The sequence below is a fragment of the Fukomys damarensis genome, unplaced genomic scaffold, assembly GCF_012274545.1.
Source record: "Fukomys damarensis isolate Sample0158 unplaced genomic scaffold, DMR_v1.0_HiC HiC_scaffold_1, whole genome shotgun sequence".
In the NCBI taxonomy this organism is placed as follows: Eukaryota; Metazoa; Chordata; class Mammalia; order Rodentia; family Bathyergidae; genus Fukomys; species Fukomys damarensis.
Window position 1 is genome coordinate 69,337,350 of NW_022900913.1, and position 22,127 is coordinate 69,359,476.

Below are 22,127 nucleotides of genomic sequence, written 5' to 3' on the forward strand. Positions count from 1 at the left end.
AAATAAATAAATAAATAAATAAATAAAAGGCCCATTTACTTTTAGTCTCCTTAAAGGCTAATTGCATTTTATAGATAGAAATTATATGAGATCTTTGATCTCTTACTACCTATCAGGACTACCTCTTAAAATGTCCCATAGTGATTTATTATTCTGATTTCAAAAATATTCATCAATGTACTTCTCCACACTCTCCCATAGAAATTAGCACAATATTATTTTAACTATAAATAAATAAATAAATAAATAAATAAAAGGCCCATTTACTTTTAGTCTCCTTAAAGGCTAATTGCATTTTATAGATAGAAATTATATGAGATCTTTGATCTCTTACTACCTATCAGGACTACCTCTTAAAATGTCCCATAGTGATTTATTATTCTGATTTCAAAAATATTCATCAATGTACTTCTCCACACTCTCCCATAGAAATTAGCACAATAAATTATTTTAACTACCTTGGGAAAGGTACTTTATAATCATAAAGTTATTTCAATCTGAATGAGTCAATCAAACATGGAGACATTTATCCAATGATGGCAGTCACTGTGTCTCAGTGGGAGAAACAACAAAGAAAATAATTAAAATACAGTTTGCTCGATGAGAAAGGGTGGTCCCAAGATGCTAGGAGACTACTGGAGAAACACCAAATCTAGGTTTCAGTCAAATTAAGGACAAGCTGAGCTACCAATAAAAGACAGCAGGAATTACCACAGCAAAGGGAATATGGCTAGCTCTTGCAGAAATGATGCATGGAGGCAAGAAAAGAAGTGTAATAATTCCAGAAACCAAAAGCAGTGATAGAGAATTGAGGTTAGAACAGTAATAAAGGTGAAACTCATGTGGTCGGGTTGAGAATTTTACAGTGACAGTAACAGACAACAAGGGAAAAGCTTTACAGGAGAACAGTGGGTTCTGATTTGCTTATTTGGAAAATGATTTCAGTAGCTTCTGTGAATGGATGGGTGAGGGAGATAGTAAAGAAGGCAGAAACTAGGTGAGAGATGCAATGGGTTTGGTCTCTGTTGTCAGCAACAGGAAAAGAGAGATGAAGTAGGATTCCAGAGGAAGTAAAGAGATGGAACTAAAGGAATGTACAAATACTTTTTGGATATTTCAAGTGACTCAAAGTTTCCTGGCTTGAGCAAGTAGATGCTTAAACACAGAGTATAATGGGATAAGATCAAGTTAAATGAAGAAAAATGATAAAATTAGATTGGAAAAAATTTTACTTTGAAATAAATATGAATCATGGAATGAGATTTCCTGTCTAAGATTAAAATTCCATTTTTGTTCTGCTCTTTGAATGACTGAGATGGGTATGTATTTCCTGTGAGGAACTGGGAGGGCTGGGGTGCACAGGGCATGTCAATACCCTCCATGCAACACAGTAGACTTTGAAGACAATCAGAGGTATTACAGGGTAGACAGATAGCTTTCCTGTCCAAGACAAAGACTATAAATATCTTCATTGCATTTGTGTGTCTAAACAAAATGGCCAGGGAAGGAGTCGGGACTCAGCACACCAAATGTGGCAGATGCTCAGACTACTGAACTTTGTTTGGAATGGTTCATGGTCTGAAGAGAAGCACGCCTGAAGTACTGCTGTAAATAATGCCATGATAGTGGCTGAGACACGTACCAGGACTAGAGGACTGGACCTTCACCATATCCATGAAGGCCTATGCCACCCACCATGAGCCACTAGCACCATGGTCACATATCAGAATGTCTCATTAGAAAGCCATGCAACACCCTTTTTTTTAACCTTTTCCCAAATGTAAATAGAAAAGTAATCAAAACCATTTTTAGCTTACGTGGAACGATATCTCGGTATCTGTTTTTTTGTCGGTTGCCTGGTTCAGTCCCAGATTTGCACTCATCAGACAGGCTCTTACATTCTAAATCCTTTAAAAGGTAAAAAATATAGGTCATGTAGTTACTACAGCCAAAACATATGCTTAGTGTTGGTAATCCTTAAGCCCTACATGACTTGACCTATTATTTAATGTTGTATAATAAACAGAAAAGTTAAAACCTCATTTTAAAAGCGCTATATAAAATATTCAAGTTGGAGATCCCAATCAATGAGATACTTCATAAGAAAATGGTAAATTTCTGAAGATATTTTCCCCCTAAATTTAATTATTGCTATTGTTTTTCATGAAAAAATGAAATACAAAATATTCATTTCTCAAGATCTAACTATAAATCTAACATTTCACAAACAAAAATAACAAAGTAACTGACAAAAGCATACAGACAAGAAAAACTAGTCTTACAATTTATTCCTTGAAGCAACTACAGTCAGGACACCAATTAAAGAATTTTATCACTCAAAAGATTTCTTCACCAAGTGTGAATTCAACAAATACGTATTGAGCATTTAGTGATACCTGGCTCTGGTCTACACATTGAAATACCAAGATGAACCAGAAAATGGCTTCATCCTTAAGCAGTGAGTAGTCAGAGGACATCTGATCAGGCACCATGTAACCAACAGACAGCCTTTGAATTAATGATAGTACCAGACTGTGCATGAAGGTACATGCAGAAAAGTTTCTGAAAGGAAGTAGCACTTGAACTAGGGCTTAGTGAGTCACTGGAAGTTAGCCATGTGGAAGGCAGTATGCATATGGAAGGAAACAAGAATGGTGACAGGGTGTTATTCCAAGTAGAGGCCAGGAAGGTATCCACGTCCTCTTGGGGCAACAGTGGGTAGCATGGAAAAAGGAGCACAGAGAACATGGTATAGTGTAGAGGTAGACTAAAGTAGGAAAGACCTTGTTTCACATATGCTCATGCCCCCATACCCACACAGAATTGGCTCTAGGACCCCTCTGGATACCAAAATTTGTACATGTTCAAGTCTCGTACAAAATAGTGCAGAATTTGCATTTAAACTATGAACATCCTCATATACTTGAAATCATCTCTTGGTGACCTACAATACCTAACACAGTATCAATGATATATAAATAGTCATTATGCTTTATTATTTAGGGGATAGTGACAGGAAACATGTGTGCATATATTTAGTACAGACACAAAGCCTTCTAATATTTTTGATCTTCAGATGTTTGAATCTGTGAATAAGGAGCCCACAGATATAGAAGGCCAATGACACAATTGCAAATGGGAGGTACCAAGTCCTACTCCATTAGAACATCTGTGAGGCAAAGCCGGGCTATCTGGATGTTGTTAAAGTTCTTTGGTAAATCTTGGGTAGCTAACTTGACACCATGGGTCTCCGAAGAAGTGCTAGCAATCACTGCCATGGGAATGGAGGAGCTTGTAAAAGGACTTAAGCAGCAGGATAATGCCATCTGATTTGCAGTGTTTTGCTCACTCTGAAAACCAATTCTAAAATTAAGCCACAAAAATCTTTATAAAGAACCAGAAAAACTTTATAAAGGAAGAGTAATGAAAAGGTCTTAATAGATGGCAAAAGCTACACTAATTAGAAGATTAGAACCTGCACATAAGTCAGAAAATCAACAAAGTCTAAAAACAAATTAAAATATATGAGATTTTAGTATGTGCCAAAAGTAGCATCATCTATCACAGAAGAGAAGATTCAGAAGAGTCATAGGACAAGTAGACAGATAAATAATGCTGGTCTCTATCAAAGACCTTATCAAGGTAAATTTTAGCTGGATCAAAGATTCAGATGCTAAAAAAAAAAATCATAAAAGTATTAGGAAAAAAAGACCATGAAGTAATTTCATGAAAAAAAAAAGAAAATCCAGAACCCTATAACTGCTATATTTGGTTACTAAAAATTACCTATTTCTTCAGCGTAAATAGATATATTTGTGTACACAAGAGTGTGTGATGCACTATAAAAATTTACTATATACTGCACACAAAAAGGTAATTTCTTTGTTTTAAAGAGTTATTAATCAATATAAAAAATAAACACTGGCAAAACATTGAAGCTTGAAGCTCATTAAAATAAGTATGAAATGTTTAAAAAGAGAAAGATATTCCTTGTTCTCAAGTAAAGAAATGACATTTAGATTGCCAGCTAGAAATCATTTGTCTTTCAAGAGATGAGAAAAGATCCCAAAACTTGATAGACAAAACACTGGTTATCTTTTTAGACACACAGAGACATCCATAACCAGGCATAAGAAGAGGAATGACTGCTGCCACAAGAGCGAAGACTGGACTAATCTAAATGTCCAACATGCTGAACTATTTCAATAAATTAAGATATTTATCTGTATAAGTAACTATCATGTTGGTAAAACTTTTGGAAATTATTATTGTTTTGTTTTGTTTCGTTTTGTTTTGAGACAAGGTCTCGCTATGTACTTCAGGCTGGCTCTGAACTCACTATGTAGACTAGGCTGGCCTCAAACTCACAGTGATCTTCCTACCTCAGCCTTCCAAATGCTAGGATTACAGATGTGCACCATCACACCCAGCTTGGAAATTATGTCTTACGAAAAAATTTTTGAAGGGCAGAATGGAACAATTTTTCTGAAAGTTTACATTACAAACAATAGCAGAAAGGAACTCTAGTTAAGAGAAACACAGAGAGATTTTCTACATACTTTAGGCTATCTGAATGTTTTATTATGCAAATCTACTACCTTTAAAATATACAGTATTTAAAAATAAAAGCAATGTGCTTGAGCAAAACAAGGAAGAACAAAAGCAATCAAAACCTCCAGTTATGATACAGAAAAACAAATCATACATAGACTATTAAGGCCAACATATTTACCATAAACTCCTGGCTGATATCATATTCCACTTTTTTCTCAAGAATTTTCAAATAATCCTTGAAGACTGATTGCTTATCAAAATTGAATATTAGTGGTCGAATCTGACTCAACTGCACTAGCTCTCCATCAGAAACAATTTTCTGTGTATCTAAGAAAGAGAGAAATGCACATTTGTAAGTTCATTGTATGAATGTAAAGGGAGATTTTACATTTGTGATGTTATTTTTTTCCCTCATTAAAGGCACAGCTATTTAGCCATTTAAGGGTCATGGAAGTTTATTTTTCTGATGGTAAAGATTCTATCACTGAGACTACCTTTGTTGTTTGTTTTTTTTTTAACTGTACTATATATCTTGGGACTATACAAAATTCACTGATTTTGGCAAAATCCTTCCAGTGTGAAAAATATAAATGATGCAGTAGGCTGAGGAGTGTTCTGTTATATGAAATTGGGTATACTGACAAACATTTAGGCACAAGATTTTGGATTAGGAAAAAGAATGTTTTGCGCTTCCTGGGACCAAGGGGTTTGGAAGTCCCTGGAGTCTGAGATGAGAGGATGCGAAGTCCAACATGCGTCTTACTCCACTAAAGCACACAATCAATATACACAATCTCAAGGATAGAGAGGATCTATGTGATGCAGCTGACACAATAAATAATAAACATAAATCAACAAACAGCCATAAAAGACAGAAAATGCATTCTATTAAATAGGCACATGGAAGTTTTCTTCCTATGACATTTAAAATCATGTTGGCATCTAAGTTCCAAATATCTACAACCTCACATGTCCTATTCACTAGATGAAATGCAGTAAATCTAGAGGCCAACAATAAAAGAATGCTTTTTAAGTTTCAGGATTTTGAAGTAAAATGCTCAAGTGGAACCAGTTCTCAAAATTTCTTTCCAAAGCAAAATAGTATTAAAAAAATAAAGTTCAAACCATCAAAAAATATATAAGAAATTAAAACAAAAAGATAGCAGTTTTTAAGAATCTGCACAGCTTTGAGCAGCTCATCTTGTCTCAGAGCACCACTATATCCAAAGTCCTTTGTAGGGGCTGTTGGTTGGGATAAACAGTCACTGAAATCGTAAAATTCCTCATGAATTGCTCTGACCCAGAGCTTTCAATGATACAAATAGTCTGCTGTGCACCAATGCCATAGGTTTGCCACAATTGCTGTCACCTTTGTATGAGAGGAAGTCTAAACACACTACAAGGAGAGATGAAATTCCCACAAGAGTAAAAGTTATTTCGGCTATCTCTTAGCCCTAATAAAAAACAAAACAAAACAAAACAACCTTAGAGCCTCTCCCAGTGTTCTGGCTTTGCTTGGAAATGAAACTGGGGAAAATGCACAGAAGAAGGGAAGGAAAAGATAGGATGACTGTAGTAGATACTGCTGTAGACTCCCAACACTAATTCTACCATGGTGATTAGTTAATGTTACTCATGATTATTCCACAATAATAAGTTTGCCAGGAAAAAATTCAGAAATAGGACACTAAGTAATTTCATCAAAGGAAAAAGCAAGATTACTGCTCAGAGCCTATGAGAGATAAAAGTGAGTCTCTCACCCAACCCAGCCCTCTGCACAAACAGAAGCAGCATAAGGCCATGGTATCATAGATAGCTCTCTTATAACCATAAAAGGAAAGAGGTGAGTCAAAATCTTAAAAGAAAAAACTGACAACCAATAGTACTATACTCAGAAAAACTACCATTTAGAGATGAAGCAAAAATAGACTAAGACAAGTAAAAAGACAGAATTCATTACCACCAGAAAAGCCTTATAAGAAATGATTAAGGGAGTCCTACACTAGAAATAAAGGGATAATACCTACTATCATAAAAATACACACAAAAGTTTAAAAATCAGTATGTAGGGAAGATAAAGAGAAAAGACTCAAATCTTATTAACAACCAAATCATAAAGGTAAATGACAAGAGAAGATAGGTCATAAAAACAAGTCTCAATAACTTTAAACACAAAACTATGTCATATATCTTATTTGGCAACAATTGGACAAAACTAGAAGTCAATGAGGAATGTAAAAAAGTGACATAAATACTTGGAAATTAAACAATCTGCTCCAACACATGTGTTAAAAAATAAAAACCAAAATGGATATTTTAAAGCATTATTGAAACAAATTCAAATAGAAATACAACGTATCTATAGCATATCGTTAAAACAGGGTTAAGAGGGATATGTTTATATCAATGTGCCTATACTTAAAAGAAGAAAGATTTCAAATAACCTAAGATCCAACTCAAGTAACTTAAAAAGCAAAAACAAACCAAACTGAAAACTACTAGAAGGAATTTTCAAAGATCAAAACAGAAACAAAATACAGACTAAAATAATACCAAAGATTGACGGTACAAAAAGATTCTTTTTTAAAATACAAACTTGACAAATCTTTACCTAGACTAACCAAGAAAAAAGAAGCAAATAAATACAATTAGAGAAAAGGTGACATTTACAACTAATCACACAGAAATACAAAGGATCAGTGACTAATGAACAATATATATCAACAAAATTTTAAAAATAAGCAGAAATGGATATATGAAGTGTGACATGGTAAAAAAATACAGTAAATGTAATTTTATTACAGTAAAAGATACATTGCTACTAGTCCCTTTTAAAATAGTCACCCTCACTTTGAACATTATTATTCCATCCTTTTTGCTACTTTATGAAGCAACTCTGAAGTCTCCTTTCCTGAGTATCTTTAGTTGTATTGTCATGGCTGCCTTGATGTCCTGCACCTATTCAAAATGTTTACCTTTCATGGTCATTCTGACCTGGAGGAAGAGCCAGAAGTTGCACAGTACCAGCCAGATATGGTGAACACGGTGGATAAGGACAAACTGTAATATTTTTACAAACTCACTTTTTCATTTAACAGCATTTAGCAGCAGTATTCACCATATTTTTATACTGCATAAAGACACGAAAGTGGACTTCCAAGAGCAAGAGAGAGCATTTTGAGAGGGGATTAATGGCAATGTATCTTTTACTGTAAAAACTTTTTAAATTCAAACATTTATCATACCTCATATTTCTGGACACCAGAACTGAACCATGCAAACACTGAAAGTCTGATAAAAAGACCCTGAATAAAGAAAAGTCTAAAATGGGTGGCTTCACTATTCAGTTTCACCAAACTTTTAAGGAAGAAATAACATGAATTCTTCTCAAAATATTTTTTTAAATTGGCAGGCAGGGAACTGTTCCAAACTTATTCTCTGAGGCCAGCATTGCCTTACTTCAAAAGTGGAAAAGAAAACAACAAAAGAAGACAGTAACAGATCAACATCCCTGATGAACATAAATAAAAAAGTTCTCAACAAAACATTAGATGCTAAGTTCTTATTATTCAAGCCACTCAGTCTGAGTTACTTTGTTATGAGAACGCTAGAAAAATAACAGAAATACGTATTTAAAAACCTTACAAGCAAATTCCAGGCCCAGATGGCCCAATTGATGAATTCTACCAAACGCTTATTGGTACCAACAATATCAACTCTATATTAATAGTGATGGTGAACTATTATTAGAGCTTTTAATGATATAAACAGCCTGAGGTGGCAAGCATGCCATAGGTGCCCACCACTGCTATGTAATCTCTTCCAGAATACAGAAGAGAACACATCCCAACTAATTTTGTGATAGCATTATTCCAATACTAAAAGCAGAAAAGATGTTGCAAAAAAAAGAAAAAGAAAACATGTCAGAAGAAAACGTATCATGAACATACAGGTGCAAAAAAGAGCCTCAGGAAAATGCCAATAAATAAAATCAAGTAACATATGAAAATAACTCACCATAACTAAGTTGGAATTTTCCTAGGTTTGTAAAGCAGGCTCAATATTTTGGAAGTCAACTTAACTCACCTTTTCAACAAAAGAGGACAAATTCTGTATCACCTTAACAGATACAGAAAAGACATTTATAAATTCAAAAGCCATTTATGGTAATTTTCAGCAAACTACAATGAAAGGAAACTTCCTCAATCTGACAAACAGCATTAACAGAAATCCTATAGTTCACATCATACTTTATGATGAAAACTAGAATGCCTTTTCCCCTAAAGTGGAGACTCTTTCAAGTATATGCACTCTCTTCCTGTTTATTCAACACTGTACCAAAGATCTTAGCTGGTGCAGTACGTTAAGAAAAAGATATAACAAGGAAATATACAGGAAAGGAAAAAAACTGTCTATATAATGGCAATATTTGTATCTACATTGGATATTTAATTTTTATGTAAATATAAGAAAAGAAGTCCTAAAATTAATGAGTCCAGTTGAAAGATTCAAGGGGATTATACAAAAGTCAATCATATTTCTTAACAGTAGAAACAAACAATAGAAGTAAAAATATTTTTACATGCCTATAATTTACAAAAGTACCAAAGCATGAAATACTTGGCTACAAATCTAACAAAATATGAATATTTAGAGTACAATCCACATGTTTAGACTACAAAACAACCAAACACTAATGAAAGCAGACCTAAGCCGAATGAGAACTTCTTCTATCAGGGCAAACAGTTCCAATGAACTAGAAGCTGAACACACCATCAGGCCACCCTGGGCTCCTCACATATTATGACAGAAAGATCTATCTGCTGTGGATTGTGCCTGCCAAGGGGGAATCAGGCTGCCACTCTACAATGGGGAAGAAGGAGTATGCTTGCCATGCAGTGACACTCTGGGGTCTTCTAAGATGATGCCAACAGAAAATCACAACTACCCAAATGAGGCAGAATCACTCAATGGCTCAGATCTTGAAGAACAGATGTTGGGATCATCCCACCAGACAGGGTACCACCATCAAATGAGGGGCTTGTAAGATGAGAGAGAATGGAATAAACAGAAGGTAGTTATAGATAGAAAACACAACCACGTGGATCAAATGCACAACAGGGATGTAACAGTTATGAGTTTTTTATATAAATATTTGAAATGACTAAACCATTTTTTTCTTTTATAAGATACTATGATATTAAAGAAAACATGAATGACTTGGAAAGGCAAAAAGAGATTTTACATCCACTATTGGGGAAGGAATACAACTATCCTGTGTCCAACTGAAAATGATTTCCATAATGCCATATATTCACTATACTGACTAAGATCACATTTTAAAATTTAAATAATCTAAGTATAAATTTTTATTTCACCTAGTTAACTTTTACTTCTTTGATTCAAAAGTAGATTGAAATACTTTTTCATACGTTCTGTTTTGTGAAGTACCAGTTAGTCTCCTGTCTACTTTTATATAGTTTTTGGTTATCTTCTACTTATTAATATGCGGTTCTTTACATTTTCTTGCCATCAGTCTTTTGTCACACTATAGATTTCAATAACATACTCCAAGAGGAGCCTCACCTTAGTACTAAACTGAAACTGAAAAGCAAGATATTGAGAAAAAAAATAATTTCTGTACTTTCCCTGGGAACTGACATTGCTCTAATGGGTAAGTCATGTTACTCTCTGTTGAAAATAAACAAATCTCAGGCAACATTAACATTAGTGGTCAACTGGAGATTGTACTAAACAAAACAATAACAAAACCATCTAGTCACTACTGAGCAAAAAGACATTACCAGACCTGGAAGCAGGTTACCAGGGATAACACGAAAATAGAAGAAGACATGAAGACATGATTTTTTTCTCCTTTCCCTTTGTTTTCTTAGTCATTAGCTATAGATAAAATCCAAACAAGCTTATAGTCTCAAACATTAGCTCAGAAGAATGGAACCTCTCCTGAGCATGCTAATAATGAGGTCTAGACCATGTGAGTGACTGGAAAACACCTGTAAGTCTCAAAACAAACCAAACAGAAGCATTCCACCTAGGGAATAAACAGTAACCTCCTTCTCTCTAAAGTTGGTCACAACGGCCCACTTTCTTTGTCAAAGAACAATGACCTCCTAGGATGGAAACAATACTCCTTGAACAATCATTTATCACGAATAAAACCTGGGACCTAATTCCACATAACTGCCATCTTAACACTTGCCCACCTTGATCTCTATCACTGTGAAACTCTTATCACTTTGTAGGAAACTCTGTCTAAACTCTGTACAACTGCTTATGTGTCTTGTCTGAATTCTTCCGTGGAGAACACAAAAAAGAGTATGGTCACCAGTTTCTCCCAGTGTTAGGGCCCAGTTCCCCAGTGACAGTAATCATGTCTGATTACTGGTGCAACTAAGGAGAACAGTTCCAATGTACTAACTGTCTGCTTCTTCTCTGGCTCAGAACACCACCCCTTTTCCTTTAAACCTCCTGAAAACCATGCTGTCAGAGAACTGGAGGCTCCCTGCTGTTGCTATAACATCAACAGTCTAAATAAGCCTTCCTTTTTTATTTCCAACTCAATTTAGGACTACATTCTTAAAGGCTCAGCCCTACAGATATTTGGTATGGCACCAAAATGCCCAACAAGAAGACACTGACTATATAAATTATGGTGCAGTTAAAATCAGGAACAAGACAAGGATGCCCACTATCACCAGTCCTCTTCAATATAGTTCTGGAAACATTAGCCACAGCAATTAGACAAGAGAAAGAAATTAAAGCAATAAAGATAGGAAAGGAAGAAGTTAAACTGTCATTATTTGCTGACAATGATACTCTAAATTGAAGACTCAAAAAATTCCACCAAAAGACTTCTAGACTTAACTGACACTTTTAGAAGAGCAGCTGGATACGAGATCAACACTCAAAAATCAATACCTTCTTGTACACAAATAACAGACTCACTAAGAGAGAAATTAGAGAAACAATTCCTTTCACAATAGCATCCAAAAGATGAAGTATCTAGAAATCAATCTAACGAAGGAAGTAAAAGGTCTCTACACTGAAAATTGCAGCACTCTGAAAAAAGAAATCAAAAATAAGAAAATGGAAAGATATCCCCTGCTCCTGGGTAGGAAAAATCAACATAGTGAAAATGGCCATACTATCAAAACTGCTATACAGATTCAATGCAATGCCAATTGAAATTCCAACACTATCTTTCACAGAACTAGAAAAAAAGAATACAAAAGTTCATTTGGAACCAGAAGAGAACTAGAATAGCAAAAGCCATCCTAAGCAACAGAGACATGGCAGCGGGTATAACAATTCCCAATGTGAGACTATACTACAAAGCCACTGTGATAAAAACAGCATGGTACTGACAAAGAAACAGACCTGAGGATCACTGGAATAGATTGGAAGATACAGAAACAATTCCAGATGTACTCATCAACATCATCTTTGACAAAGGAGCCAACCATCTTCACTGGAGGCAAGACAGCCTCTTTAATAAATTGTGTTGGAGGGCTGGGGATTTAGCTCAGTGTTTCCGCCACCTGCCTTGCAAAGTTTGATACCCAGTACAAAAAAAAAAAAAAACCCAAAAAATAAAAAAATGGTGTTGGAAAAACTGGATTTCAACCTGTCACAGATTAAAACTAGACCCTTATCTTTCGACATGCACTAAACTAAAATCCAAGTGGATTAAAGATCTAAATTTTAAAAGTTACTAAATTTGCTGGAAGATAGGCAGGACTCTTGAAGACACTGGCATAGGAAAAGACTTTATGAACAAATCCTCAGTAGCCTGGGAACTAGCAGAAAGAATCAACTGGGATCTCATCTTATTAAAAAGCTTCTGCACTGCAAAAAAAAAAAAAAAACACCAACAGAGCTAAGAGACAACCTACAATGTAGGAAAAAAATTTTACCAGCTGCTGCTCAGACAAAGGGCTATTATCTAGAATACATAAATAACTCAAAGAAATCAGCCCCCCCAAATATAAAGACCCAATTCAAAAATGGGCATCTGAAATGAACAGACATTTCTCAGACAAAGAAGTAAAAGCAGTAAGTAAGTATATGAAAAAATGTTCCACATCACTGGTCGTTTGAGAGATGCAGATGAAAACAACAGAGATTCTACTTCACCCCAGAAAGAATGGCTGCTATCAAGAAATCAAACAATAACAAATGCTGATGGTGGGGCTGTAGGGAGAAAGGAACCCTTCTCCATTGTTGGGGGGAGTGCAGACTGGTGCAACCACTATGAAAATCAATATGGAGATACCTCAAAGAACTAGGATTAGAGATTCCATTTGATCCAGCCATCCCTCTGCTAGGTATCTTTCCAAAAGAATTAAAAGAATCATATCACAGTGATATATGCGCACCTATGTTTATAGTGGCACAGTTTGTAATAGGTAAAACTTGGAAATAGCCCATTTGCTCATCAGTTGGAGACTGGATAAAGAAGATGTGGTTTTCCTATAAAATGGAATACTATTCAGCCATAAAGAATGAGAAACTAGAGTCATTCACAGGAAAATGGATGCATATTGAGGACATACTTTTAAGTGAAATAAATAAGACATACATGTGTAAATATTGAATAGTTTCTCTGGTGTGAAAAACTAAAAGTGTAAATAAGATCAAAATTGTATAACTGGGGCCAGGGATTTAGCTCAGTGGTTCGGTGGCCTGCCTCATAAGTGCAAGGACCTGAGTTAGATTCCTGGTATCAAAAAAACAAAAAAACAAACAAAAAAATTGTATAACTGATAATGTGAAATAGGCAGAAAAGGGTTAAAGGTTTAGGGGAAGTGGGAAGTGTAGGGGAAAGGAAATAAGGGACAAGAAAAAAAAATATGAGAAATGAAAAAAATGGAAACAAAGTCTTTGTAAATAGGGGAGGTAGAAGGGGTGAAGGGAGGGCAGGGTTATGGGGGAAAAATGAGAACCAAGGCCTGTCATGTAAAGGTACAGGATCCCAATGATGAATGTAACTATACTGTATACCTAAAATGTACCAATAAACTCAATGAGAAAAAAATATATAAATTATGGTGCAGTCAGACAATGGAATATTATCCCAATTTTCAAAATAACAGTGTGGCTATGTGTTTGTTTAAAAGATATACTTATATAGGAAAGTGTTCTTTGTAAAGTATATTTATACTGAAAATTCCACTTCTGCCAAAAATGTAGAAAACTAGAACGAGCATCCTTCATACCCTAAGAATACATACAAGCTGGAAACATCCACTAAAAATAATGTTGTTAAAATAAGAGAGCTGAGGGTAGAAGACAATCAAACAATCTAAACCCTAAAACAAGACAGTCTACGGTGGGAATGTGGACGGCTCAGAGATGATAGCTCTGGTAGAGAGATGCCAGGCCCTGTGCAGTAGAAGATTCGGGCTCCCCATGCTGCTGCAGGTGAGCGCGGCCAGTCTGACAGCACAGAATTGTCATCACAGATTCACTGCACAGGCCCTACAGTGCTCAGAGAAAAGATGGAGAGCAGGAAAGGACTGTTCCCCAAAAGGTCTGGGCCTGGAGGAGGGAAGCTACTCCCATTGTAGGAAATGCATAAGGCCCTACTTGGACCCTTCTCCCCTATAGAACAGGAGTCTAAAACTTCAGGGAAAATCTGTGGCAGAGAAATACATTAACACACAAAGAAAAGTCCTGCACTCCCTGAGGATGAGCAAAAAAAGCAGTCCTGCTCCCAGGACTCTGTCAATAAATGAAGAGCAGGAAAACTTCTTCTCCAATGGCAGACCCACCAAAGACTTAAAGCAGAGCTAGCTGAGACACCTGCTGGGGAGAAGTGCTGTTTCAATGACAAAGACCCTCCATGGAGACCTGGAACATAGGGCCTGGACAAGGACAAGGAAGAAGTGGCCTCCCCTCCAGGTTGGCATCCCCAGTCTGTGGCCAGTGGAGGGGCAAGAAAAGGACAGAGACATTCTAAGGCACAGGGACACAGGGAGGGTTAAAGTTGAGGAGGGACAGGATGGTTAGGAAAACTGTCAGGCACCCAGCTCTACCCTCAGCACAAGTGAGGACTTGTGAAACCAGGCCAACGTTTCATAATAGGTCATGATGGAAACAGTGAACCCAAATCTAACTCATGTCCTGAACACACTACGTCAATAACCTACACTCATGGTACAGCAGAGGAATAGGGAAGGCTACTTCTCAGCCTAAACTCTGTTTAGCTTGGTCTCAATTTTTCTATACCAATACCAAAGCCCAACAAAAATTATGAAGTACACAAAGCAGCAGAAACAACAAAAAGCACTGTCAAAAACAAACCACCAATTGTGGTATGCACACATGTCATCTCAGCTACTCAGGAACCTGAGGCAGAAGGACTGCTTTAGCACAGGAGTTCCAGGCCAGACTTATCTCAAAATATAAGAGATGAGAGGAGGGAAGAGAAGGGAAAGAAAGAAAAAAATCAACAGAAAAAATCAGCAGTTGATCCTCTGTTACAACTACCACAGAGAGAAGTTTAAATAATCATGATTAATATGTTTGAGTACTTGTAGAAAAAGTGATCAAAATGCATGAATAGCCTGGGACTGGAACAAAGAGAATCTGTAAGATAATGCAAATTAAAATTCTGCAAATAAGAAACTCTATGACAGGGTAGGAATACTTTCAATGGCTTCATCAGTAAAAAACACAGCTGAGAAAAGAAAAATCTTAAAGATTGGTTGACTGAAACTATCTTCACTGAAGCACAAAAAGAAAAGAAGAGTAGGGCCTAAATACCAAAAAGAAACCAATATTATTGACACAGCTTCTTTGGAATATGTTTTCAAGTTGCATGTTTATGATCCAGTAATCCCACTGCTAGACAACAAAGCAGAAAACTGTGCTTACAAAAAACTATGTGAAATCTGTAGTACTTCTACCCATAATTTCCAAAGTCTGGAAACAAGCCAATGTCCTTCAACTTGTAAACAGATAAACTGGTGTAGCCATACAATGGAATACAAGTCAACAGAAAAAGAAACTAAATACTGATAAATGCAATGACACAGGTTATTATCAGAAGCACTATGTTAAATGAAAGAAGATGGATTCAAAAGGCTACATACTTATGATTCCATTTATACTGACACTTTGACAAAGACAAGGAGAATGAAAACAGATTATTGGTTGTTACTGCATATCAGGCACTGGTGTTTGAGTAAGGAGTTAATTACAAAAGAACACAACAGAATTGTACTATACATTGATAGTGGGGGAGACTGGTCAAAACTCATAGAGCTATATGTTACAAGGGTGAACTTAATGTAAGTCAATTAATTATATTTTAGATTTTAAAAGTATTTTCTTAAAAACTTTTCATATGAGATCTACATTTTAATAACTGTATATAGCATGATAGTGTCTTAAGCAGACTTGATATTTCCAAATTTAAAGGCATTACAAAAGATAATTTCAGGCTTGGGAGGTAGACATGGGTGACCTCTAAGACATTCTCCAATTTCAAGGTTTTTGAGATGTATACATGGTGTGCCTACCTTACACCTAACCATTTTATACAGATGTGTATGTATGTCTGCTTGTAATAGCTACACACACACACACACACACACACACACACACACACACACAATAATATATATTAGCTAAAATTATATTTTTAGTACAGGCATGTGTCACATAATAACATTTTTGTCAGTGACATACTGTATATATAAATTGGTTCCATTAGATTATACCACGTCCTGATATCACAGTTGTCACAGTTTGTGTGAGTATAGTCTGTGATGTACTTTAAGGTGCCTTTCTCAGAACATGTCCCCACCATTAAACTATATAGACACTCCTCATTTAATGACTAAGTTCTGTTACTGAAAGTAGGTCAATAAATTAATTGGTTGCTAACAGGAATTGGATACACTGTGCATATTACAATATTCAGAACAAAGAAATGGTCAAAAGGAACTCCAACTTGATGACTTTGCTTTTATTTCTGTAAGTCTTACATGAAGTACTGTGATATAAAACAGCACATAAAACTATAATACTTTGAAGTATAGCACAATCAGGAAACATTACAGCACCACACTGCAGAAGCCACAATAAGGCTGCAGTGCAGCTCACAGTCCCACATCATTAAATCTAAGTACCAGTCATAAGTCCTAGCAGGAGGTCGTTGTCGGAACAGCCATTAACCAAGGAATATCTATATACATGACTACATACAAGTATACATACACATGCACAAAAAAGTCTGGAATATCCTCCAGTATTATGATTTTATTGCACATAAATATTTTTTCTTTTTCTATACTATAAACATTTTATTATAATGCAAAGAAGATACTATTTTTACTTACAAAGTATACACTAAGCAACAGATTAAAATTAAGAAAATTAGGAATCAGGTCATATTTTCAAGCCTATAATCCCTAGTTTAAGAAAATACAAAGGCGTCATTTATTAATCGCCATGTATATTAGTATACCAGAAGGGCAGAAATTCATCCTTTGAATGTGGGGTGTGAATACCACGCCTCTACTGCAGCTAAGTTCAAGCTGTTACCCTCCCATAGTTCTTGTCCTGACCTTCTGCGTTAGGACAGAGAGTAGCCTCAAGTAGAAAATGCAAAACAGAATTGACTCTTTAAAAACATAAATGCATTTTTTCATTTTTAAAAGAAAAATCCTAGAAAACCAATTTTCCAGTTTTTCAAAATTTTTTCCTAGCTCTTTTCTACACGGTATTAGAAACCTCTGTGTACATCTCTGAAACAGCACCCCTTCTGGCCAGAACTCACTACACAAAGAGTTATGCCACCGTACCAGGAAGCCCAGGGTGGTCAGTCTGTGATGGACCTGCAGACTCTTCACTCTGGCTGCTCCATATGTCTGTTTTGTAGGAGGTAGTGGTAGTCTCACTAAAAAAGGAAATGTACACATTGTTTCAAATAATATATGCATCTAAAAAGAATCTGTTATTCTCTCTACTCTTATTCAAAGGACATTCACCCACTTCAACTCACCACCCACTCCCACTGTCACTGCCACTTCTGAGATAATTCCAAAATCACAATTGTCTCATGAGAACTCCACCTCTTCTCACTTTACCTGGCTTGAAAAAGTTAACCTGGGTCAATCCCCTGTTCACCTTCTCTCCTCTCTTACTTAGGAGGTGAGAGAAAAGTACTGGTACCACCAGGGTGTTGAATGTCAGCATTTGGAATGCCAGGTGTCCCAGGCAATTTCCTGTACCACTCCTTGGCTGCTGTTCGGTTCCAGCCACTACCTCCCACAGCAGTCCTAATTCTCTGCTTTAGCCTCATCTAAAAAATCGAGACAGAAGTGACTCTTCAAACATAAATGCATCAACATTCTTCCTTACTCCTTTCTTCCTGTTCAGAATTATCCTTCTACACTTTCAGCTCCACGCCTTCTGTCTTCTGAGTTTTTCTTGTTATCTATATAGGTTTTTTTCATAACATAGAAAATTCAGTTCTCTTATCTTTTTTTCCCCTTCAGTTTTTTGAGATAGTCTTTCTATGTAGTTCAGGGTGGCCTTGACCTCATGGTGATACTCTTGTCTCAGCCACCTGAGTGCTGGGATTATAGGTGTGCATCACCAGGCCCCACAGTTCTCTCTTATTTTAAAATAAGAAACCTCTAAACTCCTACCTTTGTCTGGCTAAGAATTGCTAACAAGACTTTTCAAGTATTAGTCCATGCTCATTTTCTGTTTCCTTCCCAGCCTCTCAACCCTTAGTATTTACTTCTTCAATCTGCCTGGCTCTTACACTTTCATTTGCAATCTCACTTAAGCAGAAGCCTCCTGATAACGGGACTTTTGGATCTAACTTTCAGAGTCTATGGAAAATTCTGCTTATGACACAGAAGTAATCAGACTTGCAAGGCAAATTCAGGGTGAATCAAGGTTCCTCGTTCCTTGCTGGACATGAACCTTAGGATATTGGCAAGCTAGCCCTTGCCTACTTCATCATCTCTAATTTCCTATATGGACTTTATGCTTTAACTGTAGAAAAAATAAATGCCTTTCTCTGTTATTTCTGTGGCTCATTTTAGGTTTCACTTTTCAGTTTTTGCCACTCCAATCTATCCTCTCTGCTACCAGGAAACTACTAGAAATACAGATAGATGAATAAAACACCCTACCTGTGCTTCATTTCCATGTTAATAAATTGAATAAAATGCACACTGGATTTCATTTACGAGTTCCCTCACACTCCAGCCCGTACTATATTTCTGGCTGCTGCTGATCTTCTCCAGTTCCCTGGCATCTATCCTATACCTCTTGACACTGGTCCTTATTGTTGTTCAATCCTCCCTCAGCCTGAAACAGTTTCCTTTTCACTTTCACCAGTTAGATGTGTATTTTATCTAAATTCTAAACCAAACCGAAATATCACCCTTCAAAGAAACTTGTGAGAACTTGGAAACAGCCCATCTGCCCATCAGTTGGAGACTGGATAAAGAAGATGTAGTTTTTCTATAAAATGGAATACTACTCAGTCATAAAGAATGAGAAATTAGAGGCATTCATAGGAAAATAGATGCATATTGAGGATATACTCTTAAGTGAAATAAATAAGTCACACCTGTGTAAATACCGAATAGTTTCTCTGGTGTGAAAAACTATAACTGTACATAAGATATTAATGGTATAGTTGACAATGTGAAATAGGAAGAAAGGGGCTAAAGGCTGTAGGGGAAGTGGGAAGGGTAGGGGAAAGGAAATAAGGGAGAAGGAAAAAAAACATGAGAAAATGAAAAAATGGAAATAAAGTGTTTGTAAGTAGGGAAGGAGGAGGGGGTGAAGGGAGGGCAGGAGTAGGGAAAAAATGAGAACCAACACCTGTCATGTAAAGGTACAAGATCCCAATGATGAATGTAACTGTACTGTATACCTAAAATGTACCAATAAACTCAAAGAGAAAAAAAAATCTGCTTTCAGAAAGAAAATTACATGCTAAATACAATAGGACTCTTGCAATGTTTCTCTCCTCAGTATTTTCCCATCAGTCAAATAGACAGTTGAATACTACATAAACACAAGCAACCTACACTGAATTATTCAAATTAATGAAATGTAGTTCTGTTTGGAAAAAAACAGATTACTGCTTCATCCCAGAGAAGTTCCTGTAAGTGCATATGAATATCTAATTTATAACCTATCTAATTTATAACATTCTCAGCACTGTTTTCATCTCTAGTACTTGTACCATCTAATCCAATGCACACGGCTCCACCAAAAGATTCTGCAGGTCCCATTGGAGAGGTTTTGTCACCTTTAATGGACCTGCAACATTCCTCACAGCTGAAAAGCACATTAAAATAAAGATTATGTAATCAATATTTTAGCCCTTGTTTTCACTTCAATTAGTCTAATTGTTAGTTTAATGAATCTTTCCTGGGGACCTGGTATGTGCAGAGACTGTGTTTGAGATAAAACAGTGAACAGAGAAGTATGTGCCCTCATGGAGTGCAGATATTCTCATGAGGAAACAGACAGTAAATAAAAAATAATACCACTGAGGTTGTGTTACTGCAGTAACACAGAGAGTATGGTGAGGGACAACAGCTGATACCTAAAAGATGAAAGGAAAAGGCCACTCAAGAGCTTAGTTGTGGCTTCTGCTTAATTTTCTACCCTCCCACACATTTCTCTACTTCTCACACAGCATCTCTAGTCACAGTCTAGGTTCTGTCCTTTCATCTCTTTAAAGTCTTTGATAACTATGATTTTATAAAATTTAATAATCTTTTGCTTTTCTGCTAGTGTGTGTGATCTGTTGCATGTATGTTTTGCTTAATTTCATAAAACTTTCTGGACCCAGAAGGCACTAATTCAGCCACCATAACAGAATATATACCCAAACACAATTATTTTTAAAAATAATTTTGTTAATATAAAGATATAAGCAACCACTTAGTACTCATGTTAAAGCTATTAGTTTTACTGAGCAAGATGAAACATGAATAAACACTTTCTGAAATGTAAATTTAACATATTTTAGAAATAATATGACCATGACAGATTGTATTAAATTCTAATGGACTACTTGGCATTCTGAATAACATATAAAACATAAATCAATAAATTTTTCCCTAAGCAAAGAAAAATTATTCTTTTATATAGTTTTCTTTTTTTGTGTGTGTATGTCATTCTTTTTTCTTCAGCTTTAACTGAGTTTATTGGTACATTTTAGGGATACAGTACAGTTACATTCATTGTTGGGATCTTGTACCTCTACATGACAAGTCTTGGTTCTCATTTTTTCCCCTTGTTCCTGCCCTCCCTTCACCACCTCCTCCCCTCCCCACCTACAAACACTTTATTTTCATCTTTTCATTATCTCACATTTTTTTCTTTTCCCTTATTACCCTTCCCCTACTCATCCCACCTGCCCTGCACCTTTAGCTCCTTTCTTCCCATTTTTAAATGTCAGTAATCTTATTAGGATCTTATGTATTATTGCAGATTATTCACACCAGGGAAACTACTCAGTATTTACACATGTGTGACTTATTTATTTGTAACGCTAGTAAGGTAATTCTACATCCTCTGCATTCACTTCAAACCTGCTCCAGTTCTTTCACTTATCTACTCCTCTCGTCCTAACTCAGTCTAACCCCCATCCTAAATGGTCAAGAAGCTATATTGAAAAGCATATTCACTGCAAACATATTTTGGGCTGCTTCTTGATATTAATTTAATTCACATGGGTTAAAGGTGATACATTAATGACTACCACAAGTGGTCAGTTTGCAAGCTGTGCCTGATCCTATTGGGCTGCTGAATGTATCAATTGGGATAAAGGGCTGTGATTGATTTAAAGAGTTGTTTTCTCTGATATTATGAAAATGAGGATGTCTATGAGTCATTAGAAACTCAAAAGCTAAAACACAACTATATTAGGAAGATTTAAGTAATACCCAGAAATTAAAGAAGGACAACCCAACAATAAAAATACAAATGAGAAAACACTTAAGCAAGACACAAAAACAGATTTCCAGTTCACCAATAACAAATAGTAGGACAAATGAGGATGAAAAGTCTGATAGTGAACCAACAGGACTCCCTGGACCCATAGCACAGGAGGCAACAAAACTGATCAATCAGGCTGTAGAAAAATTCAAATCAGAAATAATTTCCCAGTTAACCATAGAGATGATGAGCAAAATGAAAGTCATGATTCAAGACTCTAGAACAAAAACTACAAAAAAATAGATGAGCTCAAGACCATGATAGAAGCCATGAAGACTCAGCATAAGAAAGAAATGGAAACAATGAATGCCCAACAGAGGAAAGAAATGGAATCCATAAAACAGATTCAAACAGATATCCAGGAGATTAAAAACTCTATTGAAAGTGTATGCAACAGAATAAAAGATTGCGAAGATAGAATTTCAGATATAGAAGATCGGATCGCAGTCAGTGACCGTGAAAAAAGAGGTCTCTCAAAAACAGTAAGGGATCATGAGATATCAATCCAACAACTTCTAGACGAGGCAAAGAAAAATAACATAAGACTGATAGGAATTCATGAAAAA

At 36.0% G+C, this 22,127-nt stretch overlaps 1 protein-coding gene across 1 annotated transcript in view; it reads right to left on the reverse strand.

Moving 5' to 3' along the window:
• Ptpn20 (protein tyrosine phosphatase non-receptor type 20) overlaps positions 1–22,127 on the reverse strand; it is a 115,615-nt gene that overhangs the window by 35,190 nt on the left and 58,298 nt on the right. The window contains 3 exon segments of the mRNA XM_019207285.1: positions 1,818–1,908; positions 4,733–4,881; positions 17,385–17,479. Of these exon segments, the coding sequence (XP_019062830.1) occupies positions 1,818–1,908; positions 4,733–4,881; positions 17,385–17,479 (335 nt within the window).